Source organism: Talaromyces marneffei, chromosome 1 (assembly GCF_009556855.1).
Source record: "Talaromyces marneffei chromosome 1, complete sequence".
NCBI classification, from domain to species: domain Eukaryota; kingdom Fungi; phylum Ascomycota; class Eurotiomycetes; order Eurotiales; family Trichocomaceae; genus Talaromyces; species Talaromyces marneffei.
In genome coordinates, this window is record NC_072348.1 from 772,492 (window position 1) to 789,316 (window position 16,825).

The 16,825-nt window shown below is 47.5% G+C and overlaps 7 protein-coding genes across 7 annotated transcripts; 4 read left to right on the plus strand and 3 right to left on the minus strand.

Annotated features, from left to right (window-relative positions):
* Positions 1–247: 247 nt before the first annotated feature.
* EYB26_000289 (uncharacterized protein) lies at positions 248–3,789 on the minus strand (the record flags this gene model as incomplete). Its single annotated transcript, XM_054259606.1, has 6 exons — positions 248–1,545; positions 1,603–1,910; positions 1,970–2,077; positions 2,138–2,194; positions 2,470–2,557; positions 2,610–3,789. The coding sequence occupies 6 exons, from the start codon at positions 3,787–3,789 to the stop codon at positions 248–250; spliced, it is 3,039 nt and encodes a 1,012-aa protein (XP_054115581.1).
* A 124-nt stretch (positions 3,790–3,913) lies between these two features.
* EYB26_000290 (uncharacterized protein) lies at positions 3,914–4,258 on the plus strand (the record flags this gene model as incomplete). Its single annotated transcript, XM_054259607.1, has 1 exon — positions 3,914–4,258. The coding sequence occupies one exon, from the start codon at positions 3,914–3,916 to the stop codon at positions 4,256–4,258; it is 345 nt and encodes a 114-aa protein (XP_054115582.1).
* A 1,213-nt stretch (positions 4,259–5,471) lies between these two features.
* EYB26_000291 (uncharacterized protein) lies at positions 5,472–7,381 on the plus strand (the record flags this gene model as incomplete). Its single annotated transcript, XM_054259608.1, has 6 exons — positions 5,472–5,663; positions 5,753–5,797; positions 5,857–5,894; positions 5,952–6,067; positions 6,127–7,144; positions 7,195–7,381. 6 exons carry the CDS (start codon positions 5,472–5,474, stop codon positions 7,379–7,381), a joined length of 1,596 nt encoding a protein of 531 aa, XP_054115583.1.
* A 625-nt stretch (positions 7,382–8,006) lies between these two features.
* EYB26_000292 (uncharacterized protein) lies at positions 8,007–8,737 on the plus strand (the record flags this gene model as incomplete). The annotated part of the gene is made up of 2 exons (XM_054259609.1): positions 8,007–8,591; positions 8,648–8,737. 2 exons carry the CDS (start codon positions 8,007–8,009, stop codon positions 8,735–8,737), a joined length of 675 nt encoding a protein of 224 aa, XP_054115584.1.
* A 660-nt stretch (positions 8,738–9,397) lies between these two features.
* Positions 9,398–10,298, minus strand: EYB26_000293 (uncharacterized protein; the record flags this gene model as incomplete). Its single annotated transcript, XM_054259610.1, has 3 exons — positions 9,398–9,682; positions 9,884–10,027; positions 10,248–10,298. 3 exons carry the CDS (start codon positions 10,296–10,298, stop codon positions 9,398–9,400), a joined length of 480 nt encoding a protein of 159 aa, XP_054115585.1.
* Positions 10,299–10,919: 621 nt separating this feature from the next.
* Positions 10,920–11,547, minus strand: EYB26_000294 (uncharacterized protein; the record flags this gene model as incomplete). The annotated part of the gene is made up of 4 exons (XM_054259611.1): positions 10,920–11,095; positions 11,158–11,289; positions 11,347–11,435; positions 11,492–11,547. 4 exons carry the CDS (start codon positions 11,545–11,547, stop codon positions 10,920–10,922), a joined length of 453 nt encoding a protein of 150 aa, XP_054115586.1.
* Positions 11,548–12,259: 712 nt separating this feature from the next.
* EYB26_000295 (uncharacterized protein) lies at positions 12,260–16,549 on the plus strand (the record flags this gene model as incomplete). The annotated part of the gene is made up of 1 exon (XM_054259612.1): positions 12,260–16,549. The coding sequence occupies one exon, from the start codon at positions 12,260–12,262 to the stop codon at positions 16,547–16,549; it is 4,290 nt and encodes a 1,429-aa protein (XP_054115587.1).
* Between the last annotated feature and the right edge of the window lie 276 nt (positions 16,550–16,825).

Here is a 16,825-nt window from a genome sequence, read left to right on the forward strand (position 1 = left end):
CCGAATCGACCTCGGTATCACAAGACTGACCATAAAGTTGAATCTAAAGGATGGCGTATCTACGAAATCTCCGGATCCGGTCCTTTCCCCGGTTGCGCGCCCTAAACGACTCCTTGCCTGTATTGCATTACAAAAATGTGCTACCACAACCTTTGACAGAGGAGAATGTCACGGCATTTATGACAGCTCACAAGTGGGAGAAGAGAGTAAGCATTAACTAATACGACTGGAACTATCAACCTTGACCCTAAATAGGGCACATGGGGACATGTCCATTGCCCATCAAATTGGACAGGTCAATAGGCGCACTGGGTAAAACATGGTACATATCCAGATCGATTTGTGGTTGCAGCTGATCTGGTGGGTAAGTTGCCGCCTCTTTGGCAACGGTCTTATGCCCCGAGATTCCTCGTACTCCGATAAAAGTAAAATCTGGATCCGGTGTGATGTTAGCCGTGGTGGAAGCATAGGCAGCTCTATCTCTGGCGAGAACTGGACCGAAAATGTCCCCCGGCGAATCGTAAGCCTGGCCAGCATTATTGCATTCAAGTATTTGACTTAGCAGACTAACGTTGTAAAGCCACTGACGGCCCGAGCCATGTGTGGGTTGTAAGGTCGGGTCTTGTTGTTGTTGTTGTTGTACGTCACTGGCAGAGAAACTATCTCTCAATTGCTGCAGATTTCGTACCTGTCTTTTAATATGAGGCCATCTCAATGCCATTCGCCGTAGGAATCTCATGCACTTCTCAAATCCGGCTTGTGCTTTTTCTCTGAATGTCAGCTCGTCAACAAAACTGTGCTGCAGATAGATTGTCGCAACGATTGCTACACACTGACTCAACGTCGGATCTAAGATTTCGTATTGCTTTGTTTCGAGCAGGTCAACAAAATACAAGATCCAGCCTGTGTGTAGAGTAATCTGCCCAAAGGAGTTTCGCAAGAAAGACTGCGGCATTGTATGTCGAAAGTTCTTCAGGCGTATCGAGAGTAACAATGGATGATTGAGAATGCAAGGTATAGCATGCCAAGCTAGTTGGAAGAAGAGCCAAGGGCCCCAATATTCCCTTTTTGCCATTAGATCCGCGGGCGATGTGTCTGGAAATCGGCTAGCATGCAGTCTATATTTGAGCGGAGTTTTACTCTCCGTCTCCATATGGCTGAATGTGATGATTGAACAGTCTGATTGTGGAGACCAGGGAGGAGCAGATTCCTGATCAATGCGAGTGCTAGCGTATATTCTTGCTAATTTCCATACATCACTGAGGCGGATGGCATGAGCAATCAAACCATTATCTCCTTTTGGTTCCGAGAATCCCCTTTGTTCTTGCAGGGGAAACCCGTACGGTAGATTTCCAGGCGCAGTTACACTCAGCTGAGAGGGGTCATCAAGCAAATTGCAAAGTATATGAATGCTCCTGTGGTAAAGCTCAACTTCATCTCTCACCTTTTCCAAGTTTCTCGGCATTTCCGAACAGTTCGGCTTCAGGCTTTTGAGCAGGTAACTAGCAAGCTTCAAATTGGTGCCAGCTCGGATCATATTCCCAGCTTGGAAAGAAAGTTAGTAAATGATAATATGAATTAGGGAGGAGTCGGTCGCAATACCCGTGTATTCAATCAGAATAAGCAGGCATAAGGATTGCAATGTGCTCAGCTCTATGGTTCCATCGGCAACACGCTCCATAACTCGTTTGCGACAGCTTTCCGTTCGAAGTCTAATTTGTTGCTCGATATTAGGATCTGTAATCCCTTCATCACTGAACCTTAATGCTAGAGCTTGAATTGCATCTAGAAGTTCAGTATCGCGAGCATCAAGAGAAGCAAAGAAGCTTTCGGGATGGAATAACGGAAGTGGCTGGTAGTTGCAGTAAGTCAAGAAGAGGCGCGAGGCGGACAGAAGTGCTTGTTTATTTCTTGGGGAGCCGAACGTCAGTCATGAAAGCTCAATTGAAACCTCAGGAAGGAGATTCACCGAAAGATGGATTCTTGGTCTGACATGTCCTCAACAGGTTCAGAGTAAGCTGGCCTATTCCGAAAAGTTGCTCTCGAGGACGGTATGATAGATCGAACAGACTCCCGACTATCAGGAGTCAGCAGAAGGACTTAGCTATCTTGCTAGAATATGGCTTTATCTGCCTACTCGAAGCGGTCCATCATGGCTTCCAGCCTACTTTCTATGTCAGCCATGCGTTTCCTCCTATAATATATCAATATTAGAATCATCCATCCATTGATATAATAGCCCAGGAAAAAGAGGGGGGATGATCTCACCATCTTCCTAACAAAGTCGGATCCTTCATCGGCTACATCAGCATACTCACAATGCTGGCCCAGACGCTCACAATACGAACAAATAGGCCGTTCACCAGGGCATCTTGACTTTTTTTCGGCTGGAATAGTCACAATCAGAACAAAATGATGCTGTCAAATACACAGGAAAAGAGCATCGAGTGAGTGCGGCACACGACTCACCGGCATGGCTCGCAAGCCTGTCGAGCACGCTTTGACGGGCGTGCGTCGTCGGTAGACATGGAGTTTGAGTTTGAGGCGACTATGGCATCTATAGTGGAACATCCAAATGGTGAAAAGAAGGGGAACCTGACAGAATGCACCAGGTAAATGAGGAAAGAGGCACAGTGCTCCCGCAGTTAGAAGTGTGAGTGTACGGTAGTTCACGATGTTCTTATCGTAGGGCTTCGAAAGTATGTGCCCTAGCCCTAAGACATCTTCTTTTTCACTACGATGGAGAGGAAAACTATCTCGGTTTTCCTCCCGCCTCCATCCAGTAGCAAACTTGTATTGAACCAATGGGCCTACCAATGCCACAACTTGAACAGCAGCACAAATAGTAAATGCCACTCCAACTCCAACACCATTAATCATCGGCATGACGAAACTCGTCCCCCCAGCGGCGAACAAACACCTCGCAAGATTCAGACTAGCACCGGCCGCTGCGCTCCTATCATGAAAAATATCCACTAAATAAGACATGATAAGAGATTGTGTTGAAACAGCGGTCCAGCCCGTTATAAAAGTTGACACAATAGGGACCGCAATATGAACCTTGTGGGGATACTGTATTGTCCAGCCGAACAGAAGGATAGAAAGACATTGCAGAAGAGAGAAAGTAGGTACAAGTCTCAGACGAGCTTTTTCCAGGGGAAAGTCTTCTTCTTGCCTACTCTCTCCGCGTTCGGAGTCCAGGGAAGACTCATATTTCGCCTTGACGCGGCGGTAATCTTTGTCAAGGATCTTGCCTGTTATCAAGGTTCCAACCATTGATCCAACACCATTCGCAATGAAGGTCAATCCGATTTGAATCTCGGTTAGACCGTACCGAGTCTTGAAAAGAGATGACATGGCGGTGGTGCTCATTTGCCAAACTGCGCAGTAGACAGCAAGAAAGATGATGGTGGGCGCCGCATGGTTGCTCAACAGTATTCGTAGCGGTCCTATGACATCAACGTGTTTCTTGGGTGCTGATTGATCACCTACTGTTGCTTTTTGCCATTCAACTTTGCTGGTCTTCTGATAGACTTTTAATGGATACCGCATCAACAAGTTCGATGGTAACTGACTGCCATTCTTGACAATCGAGCGCAACGTCTCTGGCAACAAAAAAATCAGCAAGCAAAGAAATACACCGCTATAAATTGTCAAGAACCAAAATATGGCCTTCCATCCCAATGACCCAGCAATTGCGCCTCCGATTACTGGTCCTATAGCCACTGGAACAAGTAGATCTGCTTGAAAAATCCACATGTACCCTCCGCGCTCAGCACGAGTGGTCATATCACCAAAGTCTGATGGTATCTTGATTTTTGAAAGTTATATGCACAGGACCACAGAAATCACTTTTTAATTTGAACCAAAATCTCATTTCACAATTTACCCCTCGCATATATCAGCTTGAATCATGTCAACACCAAACAGCTCCCTTAGCTTCGGCAGCAATTATGCCATCCTCAACTTGGACTGGACGACAATCCTCATCAACGCAGTTAAAGACACACCAGAGGGCCCAGCTATGATTACGAACTGCATTAAATGGAACGACGCCGTACATCTCAAGACACCCCGCCCTCTTACAGTATTTTCTACGCTTTCATTTAGCCCTAACCAGCGTGAAGTAGCACCTGACTCGCCATTTGCTAGACTGATTACCCCCTTTGGGGAGTTTAGGAAAGGTTCTTCTGAAGCGCAGATTTGTGATGCTTTCAAGGTTGATGAGAAGGATCTCATTTTGCAGAAGACTCGGTGATCCGCTAAGACGGGGAGTGCTTTGGAGCAAATCTTGAAAGCGCAGAATATCAAGACTGTTGTTATTATACGTTATCTCCTATGTGACATTTCGAACAAGTCTTCTAACGTTAGTATAAAGTCTGGTTTAAGTCTATCTGGTGTTGTCATGGCTGCTATATATCGGTTGTTCGATCTAGATTATGAGCTCTATGTTATAGGGGACAGTGTGTTGGAATTTCCGGTTGATCAGGCCGAATCAGTCGCTAACGTGATGCTTAACATTCTTCTACCTAAAATGGGACTTCATGTCATTACGCTATCTGAGGCTCTCCATGCGCTGGACAACTCGTGAATATGGTTCAATGTTTTCTACTTGCATATAGCAATGTTGTATATATACCTTGGAAAGCTACTAGATACAATCAATGCGAATATATTTCGTTGAATTTGGTCTTCCAGACTAGGCCTCCAGAAAGTGTATCACTCTATATAAATCAATCGCGCCCATGAAGGAGGCATTGTACGTTCGTATGCAGAAAGCTTATTACCTAGGTAGTTCCGAAATACCTTCAACTCCGGAGCTCCGTCCAATCAGAAGTTGAGAATGTGATACATTGTTCAGCTGAAGAAGAAGAAGAAGAAAGCTTGTAGCAAGTAACTTCCCTCAAACAACAAAATCTTACCATCTCTCCTTACAGCCAAAATGCACTTCTCCCTCTGGGGAACTCGACTATGTAGGTCGTGTAGTGTGGAAGTGATTGAATATATGGCCACCCTTTGTACCATACTCATTGTCCATTCTGTTTCAGAGGAGAGAACCTGTAGTAGTCTTTGGAGTGTTGAATGTATCTCTCATTTTCGCGGAGTGTTGATGGCGTTCCGAAGTCATGTTCGGATGAGGACCATCGGATATGCCATGTTTAGTCATGATTTGTTGTAACATACAGTAATTACAGATTTCTCGCACTGTATAATATAGTAGTAACTTTTGTACGAAAATACCGGAGCCACGGAAGAATCCGGCAACGAGGCTGTTGGGGAAAGAGCACGAGATGGAAAAAAAGAAACAACATCTTCCTCCTTCAATTTATACTCGCCTCTTTGTGTCTCTTTCCCTCTTTCTCTACTCCCAATTGCTTTGCTAACGGCAATTGGCATCCTTTTAATCTATTTAATTTCAATCTCCGCTTTAATTGGCCCCTACAACATAGAGAAAGAGCACATACAGAACCATGGCATCTCGGGTATCGGTCCGAACTTTGGCACATGCTGCGCGAGCTGCAACCAGTATTCCCCGCGTCACCGGTCTCTCTACCCCCACTCGTGCTTCACAATTCTCTTCTGTCACCAGTGCGCGAGTCTCCCAATACACTCGTCTTCAGTCTATCTCGAACTTGAGGAGTTTCGCTTCATCCGCAAGAATGGTGAGTTCGTCGATGTTGGGAGCTTGCGCCAGAGCTTTGAAATGGAGGCGCATTTTTGGAATCATGCTGACTCGCAACTGTTATCACAGGCCGCCAACACTCGCATTGAAACCGACGCCTTTGGCGAGATCGAGGTTCGAGTCGCTGTGACAATGCATGACTGGACAACGACTGATTGAGGAATGTTATATAGGTCGCCGATGACAAGTACTGGGGTGCCCAGACTCAGCGGTACGTCGTGGATTGAACAATTTTATGGGATAACATACTGATTGAGTTTCTATACAGCTCGCTGGGCAACTTCAAGATCAATCAGCCTCAGGACCGCATGCCTCCTCCCGTCGTCAAGGCTTTCGGTATTCTCAAGGGTGCCGCTGCTGCCGTCAACATGAAATACGGGCTTGGTACGAACTCCGGAAACTCCGGGTGCTTGGAAGTAGGCCATGATACTAACGAATAGTAGACCCCAAGGTCGGAGAGGCCATTCAACAAGCTGCCGCCGAAGTTGCCGAGGGCAAGCTCCTTGATCACTTCCCTCTCGTCGTCTGGCAAACCGGCTCCGGTACCCAATCCAACATGAACGCTAACGAGGTCATCTCGAACCGCGCTATTGAGATTCTTGGGGGACAGAAGGGTAGCAAGAAGCCCGTTCACCCTAACGACCATGTTAACATGTCCGCTTCTTCCAACGACTCTTTCCCTACTGTTATGCACATTGCCGCCGTCCTTGAGCTCGAGCGCACTTTGCTCCCTTCATTGAAGAGCCTGCGTGATGCCCTTCAGGCCAAGGTTGAGGCTTTCAACCACATTATCAAGATTGGTCGTACCCACTTGCAAGATGCCACCCCACTTACCCTCGGTCAGGAGTTCTCCGGCTATGTTGCCCAGCTCGACAGCAACATCAAGCGCATTGAGAACACCATCCCTGACCTCCGTCTTCTCGCACAGGGTGGTACCGCTGTTGGCACTGGCTTGAACACTTTCAAGGGCTTTGACGAGGAAGTGGCTGCTGAGATCTCCAAGCTTGCCGGAACCGAGTTCAAGACTGCCCCTAACAAGTTTGAAGTCTTGGCTGCGCACGACGCCATCACCGAGGCATCTGGATCTTTGAACACTCTTGCCACATCTTTGTTCAAGATTGCTCAGGATATCCGTTATCTCGGATCTGGTCCTCGTTGCGGTCTTGGAGAGCTCCGCCTCCCTGAGAACGAGCCTGGTTCGTCCATCATGCCTGGAAAGGTCAACCCTACCCAGTGTGAATCCTTGACCATGGTTTGCGCTCAAGTCATGGGCAACCACGTTGCTACCACCATCTCCGGCATGAACGGTCAATTCGAACTGAATGTGTTCAAGCCTGTCATGATCCGCAACCTCCTCCACAGCATTCGTATCTTGGCTGATGGCATGGCCAGCTTTGAGACGAACCTTGTCCACGGTTTGGAAGCTGACGAGAAGCGCATCGACTCTCTTCTCCACGAAAGGTATGTTTATTGCTCTCCGTTTAGTACTACAACAACTAATTCGCATCTAGCCTCATGCTTGTCACTTGCCTTAACCCCATTATTGGATACGACATGGCCTCCAAGGTCGCCAAGAACGCACACAAGAAGGGTCTCACCTTGAAGGCAAGCGCCATGGAGCTCAAGGCTCTTAGCGAAGAGGACTTTGACAAGTACGTGCGCCCTGAGTTGATGATTAGCCCCAAGGAGAAGAAATAGATGGGCGGTATATATAAAAGCATCTATTGGTGTAGCCAGATGTAGATGAGCATACAATGTATTTTTAATTTAAATGACAATTGCATACGGAGGACGAAGTATAAAATAGTGTACAGGGCATCAATCCGCCTTGTTGTAGGGATAGTTAGTGATTAGTTACAGAGCACGTCGTACCCCTGGTAAGGCAGTGGCTGAGCCGAGCTCAAAATAGCAGCAAATACGGTATGGTCCGTGCTAGATCTGTGTACTCCGAAGACTAAATAAAGTACAACAACAAAGCTGGTTCAGATAACTAAATATCGCCTGTGAGACATTCTGTTTCCCCTTTCCCCCCCCCCCCCCCCCCCCCCCATCGGTTTTTAAGATTAACTTGTTCAAATCACACACACACTCTCTCTCCCTCTCTCAATTATTTCTTCGACTCGGCAAAAAGTGGTTGTTTTGCGTTGAGCCTGGCTGTGACCCACACCCACTGTTTTACGTTTAGCCTTCTAGCTCGACTGTCTCACCCCTCAGCACAACAAAGCCCCTTCTTTCGATTCGACATTTTGACCCTTCGACCTCATTCGGTTTTTCTCGCGTTCAAATCAATTGAATTATTTCTTTTCTATCAATCGATTTCACAATGACAACCGACCTCTACTCGGTCCCGGCCTCCAACGGCATCGAATCGACAAACCTACTCCACACCACCAGCGAGACTGATGCCACAGCAACAATGAACGGCAACAACGCTCACAGCGCATCCAACGGCACCATCCAAAAACTCTCACAACAACTGGAAAATGTAACAACAGAAGATAAAGAAGAGCCATTGTTCTCCGCCTCCCTCATCTCCCCCGAAATCCTCTCCATTCTCCCAGAAGGCTACACCGCCCGACCCCTGCGCCGCTCCGACTTCCACCTCGGATACCTCGACGTGCTGCGCGTCCTGACCACAGTAGGCGATATATCAGAGTCCATGTGGAACGAGCGATATGACTACCTCTACAAACGCAACGACGAGTATTACATGATTGTCATCTGTGACGGGGCCGGCAAAATTGTAGGCACGGGAAGTTTGATTGTTGAGCGGAAATTCATTCATGCCCTGGGTCTTGTGGGCCATATTGAGGATATCGCGGTTGCGCAGGATCAGCAGGGGAAGAAGCTGGGGTTGAGGATTATTCAGACGCTAGATTATATTGCAGAGAAGGTTGGGTGTTATAAGGTATGCAATCTCCTTCCCCCTTCCTAGTTGGAGTAGTTACTAACATCATATCTTAGACAATTCTCGACTGCTCCGAAGTTAACGAGGGCTTCTATATCAAATGCGGCTTCAAGCGTGCTGGTCTCGAGATGGCGCACTACTACTGATAACGCAGTCAGTGATCATTGTTGTTGTGTCTGCATTTATTCCTGCGTTCTCTCCGTCCTTGTACATTAAAAAAGGCCTGCGGCACCGCTATCTATAAGCATGTATTTTAATTTTGGTTTCGTTGCTGTCTGGGAAAGGGAGGGGGGTTTTTTTAACATTGAGGGATACACTGGTCTGTTGGGATAACAGGCCACATAGAAGAACTACTATAGTTATCGTACTAATACATGTATATTCCTGCTATCCACTTAGTCCTTCCTAGTAGATACCTCCCAATCATACTATTAACTGGAACGGATTAATCGTTCATCATTATATGCCTATCCAATGCATCGGAACAGTAAAGAGTATCTACATTACTTCTGGAAAATACCCTCTCCATCCAGATGCAAATGACGAGACGACGGATCGTAGCACGGCATTGTTGATGCTTGATAACATGTTCCCTTTCCCTTTTTGTTTTGTTATTTATTCATTGAATAACATGGAAACACAGTCCAGCTCCAGATAAAAACATGTGGCAAGAAAAAAAAGAAGAATCCCAGTAAAGCAAACCCCAATTTTTTGTTCCTATAGAAAAATGAAGCGCTCTAGGGTTTGAGAAAACATTCCGCTCCGTCCGTCGTAAACCTTTCCATCCCAAGCGTCAACTTCAACATTTATCGGGACTTGGCCTGGACCTTGATAGGAGCACCCTTGGCACCCTGCTTGCTCTGGATACGGGCCTTGCCGGCAGCGGCGCTGGCAGCGGACTTGGCCTTCTCAGCCTTCTTCTTGCTCTCGGAAGCAGCCTTCTTCTCCTTGGCGTCCTTGATAGCCTGTTGGCGAGCGGCGGCACGGGCCTCGGGGCGCTGGCTTCGTCGTTCCTTGATCACATCAAGGGAAGCACCGACAATACCACGTTGGGACTTAACGGCACGACGGGTACGCTTCTTGGCAACTTCCTGTTTTCATTCCGTCAGCATATATCCATATTCATATCCATATCCATCGGTTCGTCGTAATTGTGAATCATTCTTGAGAATGAGATGGCCCGTATGAAGTTGATTCCTCTGAAAAGCACCTCCACAGGTCGCATCTCATTCCCTCAGATCCCCTGGTGTGCCTTAAAAAACAACTCGCAGATGCGAAGGAAGAATACTGACTTCAGAGATACCCTTGCGGTGTTGGCGACGGTAAAGGATGGTCCAGGAAATGCGGCGAGGGTTCTTGCGCTGGAGGAAGAGGGACTCGGACTTTCCATTCTGGAAGCGGAAGATCTTGCTGTCGCCGCGGATGTACAGCTTACCCTGTATATCGAAAGAATATTAGTATATTTCCATTGTATCAAAGCCACTCCGTATTCGAGATAATAAGCGTTCAAGCGATCGAAAGATGTACATGACGAAAGATGATACTGAAGCGAAAATCGATGCGATTCCATAATCATCATGCCCTTCTTCAACATTCTCTCGATCCGATCGCTCGAGATCTCTCGAAATCTCTCGAAAATGGATAAACGCAACGCACCTTTCCAGGGTAGATCTTCTGGCCGGAGAAAGAGTCGTCGTAGGTACGCATCTTGAATGCTGGAGATGCGTTACCGGTCGATTTGTCGTTTGGCGGGTTGAAGTGTTGGTCGAAAAGTCGAGACGGTCCTTTTTTCTTGGTGGTAGTGGCTACCCGTGATGATATCAATTGTGGTGCGCGCTAACTCGCTAAATCCGTCACGTGATGGCGGCTGCCCTTTTTATAAATAGCGGCCCGCTAGCCCTGTCTACATTCCTCAGATAGATCAGACAAAACAAAATTGAACAACATCACGCATGGAAATATTGTGAATTGTCATAAGAGGAATTTGACATGCTCTCTTCATCTGTCACCTTGCAATTTTTACTTTTCGAGTTCTCAGTACGATACAATAACCTGGAAAAGGGTAATATGAGGCGCATATCTATTCATAACGGACATATGACATATAGAATAATATAAGATTCAATGGTGATTGATCGATCAGGTTGGAAAGCTGTGCTGGCGTTGAAGAAGGAAGTAAATACCGACCCCTTCCTCAGCACTGCTGCGTAGGCGCCATTTGCGCTGTTCGTGGATTCAGAATTTCTGCTGGTCTGTTCTCCGGTTCAAAAGATACTGATGCCCAAATGTCCAACATCCTAACTAACTTAGTTACCCGTTATTTCTTTTCTAAGCCATCGCATGGGTTCGCGTCCACTCCTTGGCCGTCTGGATAGCGGCCGGTTCATCCTCTTTCCATCTTTGCGCAACGTCGTTTGCGAGCGGATCGTCCGGGTTGGGAGCCCCGAGTAAAGCTTGGATAGAGAGAAGAATTGTGCGGATTTGTAGAGCTGGAGACCAGTTGTCTGTCGTGTTGTTAGTCCAGCATCCCTTTCATAAGCATTGGAGAACCAGGTCGGAAACATACTCTTCAAAACATCCAAGCAAATACGTCCCAAACGATCGATATTGGGATGGTAAATCTTTGTAAGGAAGCGAATCTTTGGAGGCGTCATGGGATAGTCGTCCGGGAGGAAGAGTTCGAGTCTGAAAATGCCACCTATTGCCTGATTAGATCGCGTTCCAGACATCTATGACCGATGCATCTCGTTCGTACCTTCGTAAGGGGATTGGGCAGGTCCGTGAATCGTGACATCGAAATACCGAAGATTATCCTCATGAGGCACTGCGTTGATACCCGGTACTCTAGATGAATGGTTAGACAACTGGACTCGTAGAAACCTGGTTGTCGCTGCACTCACGGCTCTGCCATGAGACGTTCCGTCTCTTTTATGATTCTCTTCGGCAATCCCGCCATTTTGTATTATTGTTTTGGTGAGCGAACGAATGTAGGTAAGGAGAATGCGTGAGTCGGTTCGGAGTGGGCGTATTTGTAACAAGGACGCCCGGCGCAATGTAGCAAGGGTGGGGTGATTAGAACAGAGGGAAGTAAAGCTCCGCAATGAAAAGAACCAGCAGAAATCAAGTATCCGAGATGAGAATCTTCCCTTCAACTACAGTAAAAGCGAATGAAGCCGTTGAATCGGCCTTCTTGGGAGGCTCAATACGTAGATTGTTTCGATGTCGAAAGAAAATCCTGGTAACGCGGAGAGAGGGGCACCCGACCTGCCGTTGACTTGAACTGCTTTGGCCGTTAAGCTAACTCCTCGATGGGTTTACCTTCCTGATGCAGTTAGTCGAACTGTTCTACTACGTAGTAAGCAACGCTAATGGCCACAAGTCACATGAATTGTGGGCCCATCGCTCCTTCCAAGTGGGCACACGCTCAAGCTCCGCAGCTTCCCTGAGGTCCTTTTGTGATAACATAACAGAACTGCAATTCGACAATTTGACATTCAACGACACAGCAATCGCAAACGAATTCGGCCTACAGTTGCGCCGTGCTACGCAATGCACGGTCCTCCCACTCAAACTGATGGACGTCTAATTGTTTCGGTGCTCGATATTGATTCCTGCTATACTCGTCGACCGTCTAGATAATTGCTGCAGGGCTTGAAGAGCAATCAGTCATGTCGAGTCCTGCCGACTCAAAGGCCCCAAAGTCGGCCTTTGAGAGCCCCACGTTTGGTGAGGACAGCTCATTCCATGTCGAGCAACCTGTCGGCTCAGCGTCCATATCGCCATGTGGCCGAGACGTTGTCCTGGCATCTAGAGAGGGTCTGCATATCATCGACCTTGACTCGCCATATTCACCGCCTCGTTACCTCCCACACCATACGCCCTGGGAGGTTGCCGATGTCCAATGGTCGCCTTTCGCACATCGAGATTCCTGGGTCGTCAGTACGTCCAATCAAAAGGCATTGGTATGGAACCTCTCCATGAAGAGCTGGGAAAACTCCATAGAATACGTCTTACATGCACATTCACGCGCTATTACCGATATCAACTTCTCCGCCCACCATGCCGAAATCCTCGCTACATGTGCAGTGGACAGCTTCGTCCATTGCTGGGATCTTCGGACACCTTCTCGACCCGTCGTCTCGTTTTCCGACTGGTTCGCCGGTGCAACTCAAGTCAAATGGAATCGCCAGGATCCTCATATTGTTGCAAGTTCACACGACAAATATCTACGAATATGGGACGATCGTATGGGGGCAATACCGCTAAAATCGATTGAAGCTCACAGCACAAAAATCTATGGTGTTGACTGGGATCGCACACGTAGGGAAGGCATTGTTACATGCTCGTTGGATAAAACAATCAAAGTCTGGAACTCCGAGGGCGAAGCAGACGTCCCCGAGAAAGTTATTGAAACACCATTTCCAGTTTGGCGCGCAAGAAATACCCCATTTGGCTGTGGAATCCTCGCAATGCCTCAAAGAGGCGACAACGATCTCCATTTGTACGGTCTAAGCTCAACATCTGAAGATCCATCTGTCCACACTATGCCCCTTGTGCATAGCTTCCCAGGGCACAAGGGACAAGTCAAAGAGTTTCTGTGGCGACCGAGAGGAACCGTTGTCAACGGACTAGACCACCGAGAGTTTCAACTAGTGTCATGGGGTGCCGATCGAGAGCTAAGGCTACATCGAGTTGACTCAGATATTCTTCGCGACGTTGGTTACGAAAAAGGAAAGACTGTTGACCGTAGCTTGCGATTCACTCGACAAGGCGCTACATATAAAACATTCCGTGATGAGCCTCTTGACGAAAACCTCGAGGACTCATTGTACGCAGAAACGGTAATTTCGGCCGGTACACGTCCCCAGGTTGGTGCTGGCTTTGGGACGAATAATGTGTCTACACGTTACTCTCGTGTGTCAAATCATAAAATTCATATTGAACCTAGGGTCGGCATGCAGGGACGTACACAATTCAGGGCCAACACCAACCCTATCGCCTGGATGCGCGGTGTAAAGATTTCTGTCTGGGACGTTGAAACCCTAGGCGATGAGATCACACATGTGGGCGAAAAGTTCTCCAAAGTAGATTTCGAGACAGTAGATGTCCGCCAAAGAAAAGTGACGATTTCCTTGCATGGTCCCTGGGCTGCAGAAGGAGCCTCGCTATTTCTCAAACTCGATATCAAATTTCCTGAAGATTACCCGCGATCTGCAATACCAATCTTTAAAATCCAAAAGACCTCCGCCATGACAAACGAACTTTCAGAAAAAATAGTATCGGAGTTGCGCACAATTTCAGAGACGTACATGTCTCGAAAGCGAGGATGTCTTGAAGGTGCTCTTCGTTATCTTCTCGGAGAATGCAGCCTCGAAGAGAGCATTGCTCTGGTTCTCGGAGAGACTATTGATACCATCAAGTCCCCAGTTGCGGGACTAGATGATGACGAGTCTAGCGACGAGGATGAAGATGTTGGGCAATTTCAGAAACAAGATCTCAGCATGAGTTCTGAGTTACTCCGCCCTATCAATGCCAATGTCATGGTTCCTGTTGCCAAGGTCTGCGGTGCTACTTGGAGCCATGACGGTCGTCTTGTCTGCTTCTTCCCGCCGAAGAAAGACAAGCCTGGTTCTCTTTTCGACTCCCTTGGTTTCAAGGATATAAGTCGACTTACTCGAAATGATAGAATCTTTGAAGGATTCGGCCGCTTGCATACAAGTTCGCCTGGCCATCTACCCACCAGAAAGGCGCTTGGCACAATGAGTACAACTGATGATGGAGGCTCGGATTATTCTGACGATTCCGATACGGCTTCATCAAGCTCGTCTGATTCCTCGGGTGTGATACTTGGCTTGCCAAATCGATACCAGGCCTCCTCTATGTGGCGTAGTGTTGGGACCCTTGGTACCTATCGTACGAGGTCCGCTGACAACTCTCAATTATCTACGGTTGGTGGTCCCCCTGCCACCATCGGTACAGTCAAATCATCAGACTCTGCGCATAATATAATTGCTATTCACAATCTCAGTGACCTACTGCCTGCAAAGAGAGCTTTGGCTAGTCAGTACAAAATATTCGGACACGGTGCCGATGTTTGTGCGCATAACGCAGCAGTGGCAGCGGACTCTGGCTATCATCATCTAGCTCAAGTCTGGGGCCTATTAAAATTGGTTCTACAGAACCAAAGCGATCCACGAGCTCAAAATATCGATGCAAACGTCATTGCGGGGCGATTGGGTGGTGGCCATGTGGCCGATAATTTGATCAAGACGAAGCAAGCTCCGAAAGGGGTTCTACATCGATTCGGTTTCAACAATAGCGCCTTTGGTGGTCGTTGGCTTATCAATGCGCTTTTTGATCACTTTGAACAAATAGGAGATGTTCAAATGCTCGCAATGCTTTCATGCATTCTTCACGAGCAATCTGTGCTCAATCGATTTGGTCGGCGCCGAGACAAAGAAGTATCCTTCAGTCAGCAAGCGCATAGTCCCATTGCCTTGGACTTTTTCTCTTCTAAAGTCCGTGATAGTAAATCGCAGGCGGCGACTCCGATGACCTCATATTCGAGAGATAGCGTCGATGTTAGTGAGCTACAAAGCCCGGAGATTCCAACGGAGCAATGGAACAGCATCGGAACCACACCGCACTCCAGCTCAGCGTCACCAATTGCTACACATTCAAGGTTATTAGGGGGCAAGACCCCTGCACTGTCCATTTCTGCCTCGCCAGACAACCACGGTCCGTCCAGACTCGGTTCTGGGGTAGGTACAGCACTTGCATCGTCACTATCACGATCATTCACATTTGGTCCTTCTGCCGCCTCCTCGCCACCAACAAGCAGCGCTAAGAAGAAGACTAGCCCAATAGGAAGCTTGAACATTCCAGCGGCCGTCAGTTGGAGTGCTTCTCAGTTTCTTAACAGAGCCGTTTCAGCGATACCAGAATATCTCAACTCTTCGATGGTCATCACGTCAAGGAGTCACTCGGAGGTAGATAGCGAGAAGAAGAAAGACACACACAAACCGATGAGGCTTCATGTGTCACACAAGAATCGTACAGCGTTTGACGCTGATGATTCTCCGGGCAGTCCATTCATCGACCGTAAACGAGAAGCATTATTCCAGACCTACCGCAACTCATACGCTAACTTACTATTTGTGTGGGATCTGCCAATCCAGCGGAGCGAGGTGTTGACAATAGGTGCTCCTGTAGGGTCTGGGAGTGACTTGTCTGCAGGACAACGGCAAACCCAATCATCTAAGCAGCCGTCTTTTGGAACCCGTGGTCAGAAAGATAGCTCATTCACAAAACAAGTTACAGGTGATACTCTGGATGTTCAACGACATTGTGCCGAGTGCGGGCATGCGCTGTACAGGTCCGTTTTCTCCTCCGTTAAGCTGGAAGATTTTAGTGGCAAAATGGTGAAACCACCGCCACTTCCAAAATGTCCCTCGTGTGCTGCTGTGCAGCCGCTATCTGCTCACGTTGGGTGTGTTATTTGTGGAGAAGTTGTTTCTGGAATGTTCATACCATGCCTGGAGTGTGGTCACGTATGCTGTTTCGAATGCCACCAAGAATGGTTCTCGCTCCAACAACTACATACAGGTGGAACACAGGACCTTTCGGATCTAGTCTGCCCAAGCCCGTGTGGTTGCAGCTGCACAGAGCATTCTGATATGGTAGTCATGCCATCCCCCGCTGCAACGCCAACCTACGACGAAAGAGGATATCTACTCGGTGCACATCATCGCCTCAGGCCCGAGATGGCATCACGGTCTCAACAGAGTGTCATGGCTGGACACACAGATGATGACTTGGATGCATGGCGTGGGGCAAACTTTGCTCGAGGACTCGGTGGAGGTCTTAGTCGTGTTCTGACAGCAAATGCAACTGATCGCAGCAGGCGAAGCAGTTCATCAAACAGGAAGTTCCAGTTTGATCGTATCGAGACGATGTGATCTGATCTTTTCTGATGTGGATTTTTTCCAATGCATAATAGCATGGCGTTTGTTGATACCCATTTATCAAGGTTGTTGATTACACTGAAAGATTATAACGAATTACTGCACAAACCGAGACTTATTCAATTAGTATAAAAGTTGGATCAGCAAGGTACTAGTCAATGTCGATTGTAATATTATAATTCATCACAGCTTCCATACAGTCATTCATGCAGTCATAAGTTAACACCGGTCATACTCATACAAAATAAGAACAACAAACCGAACACATAA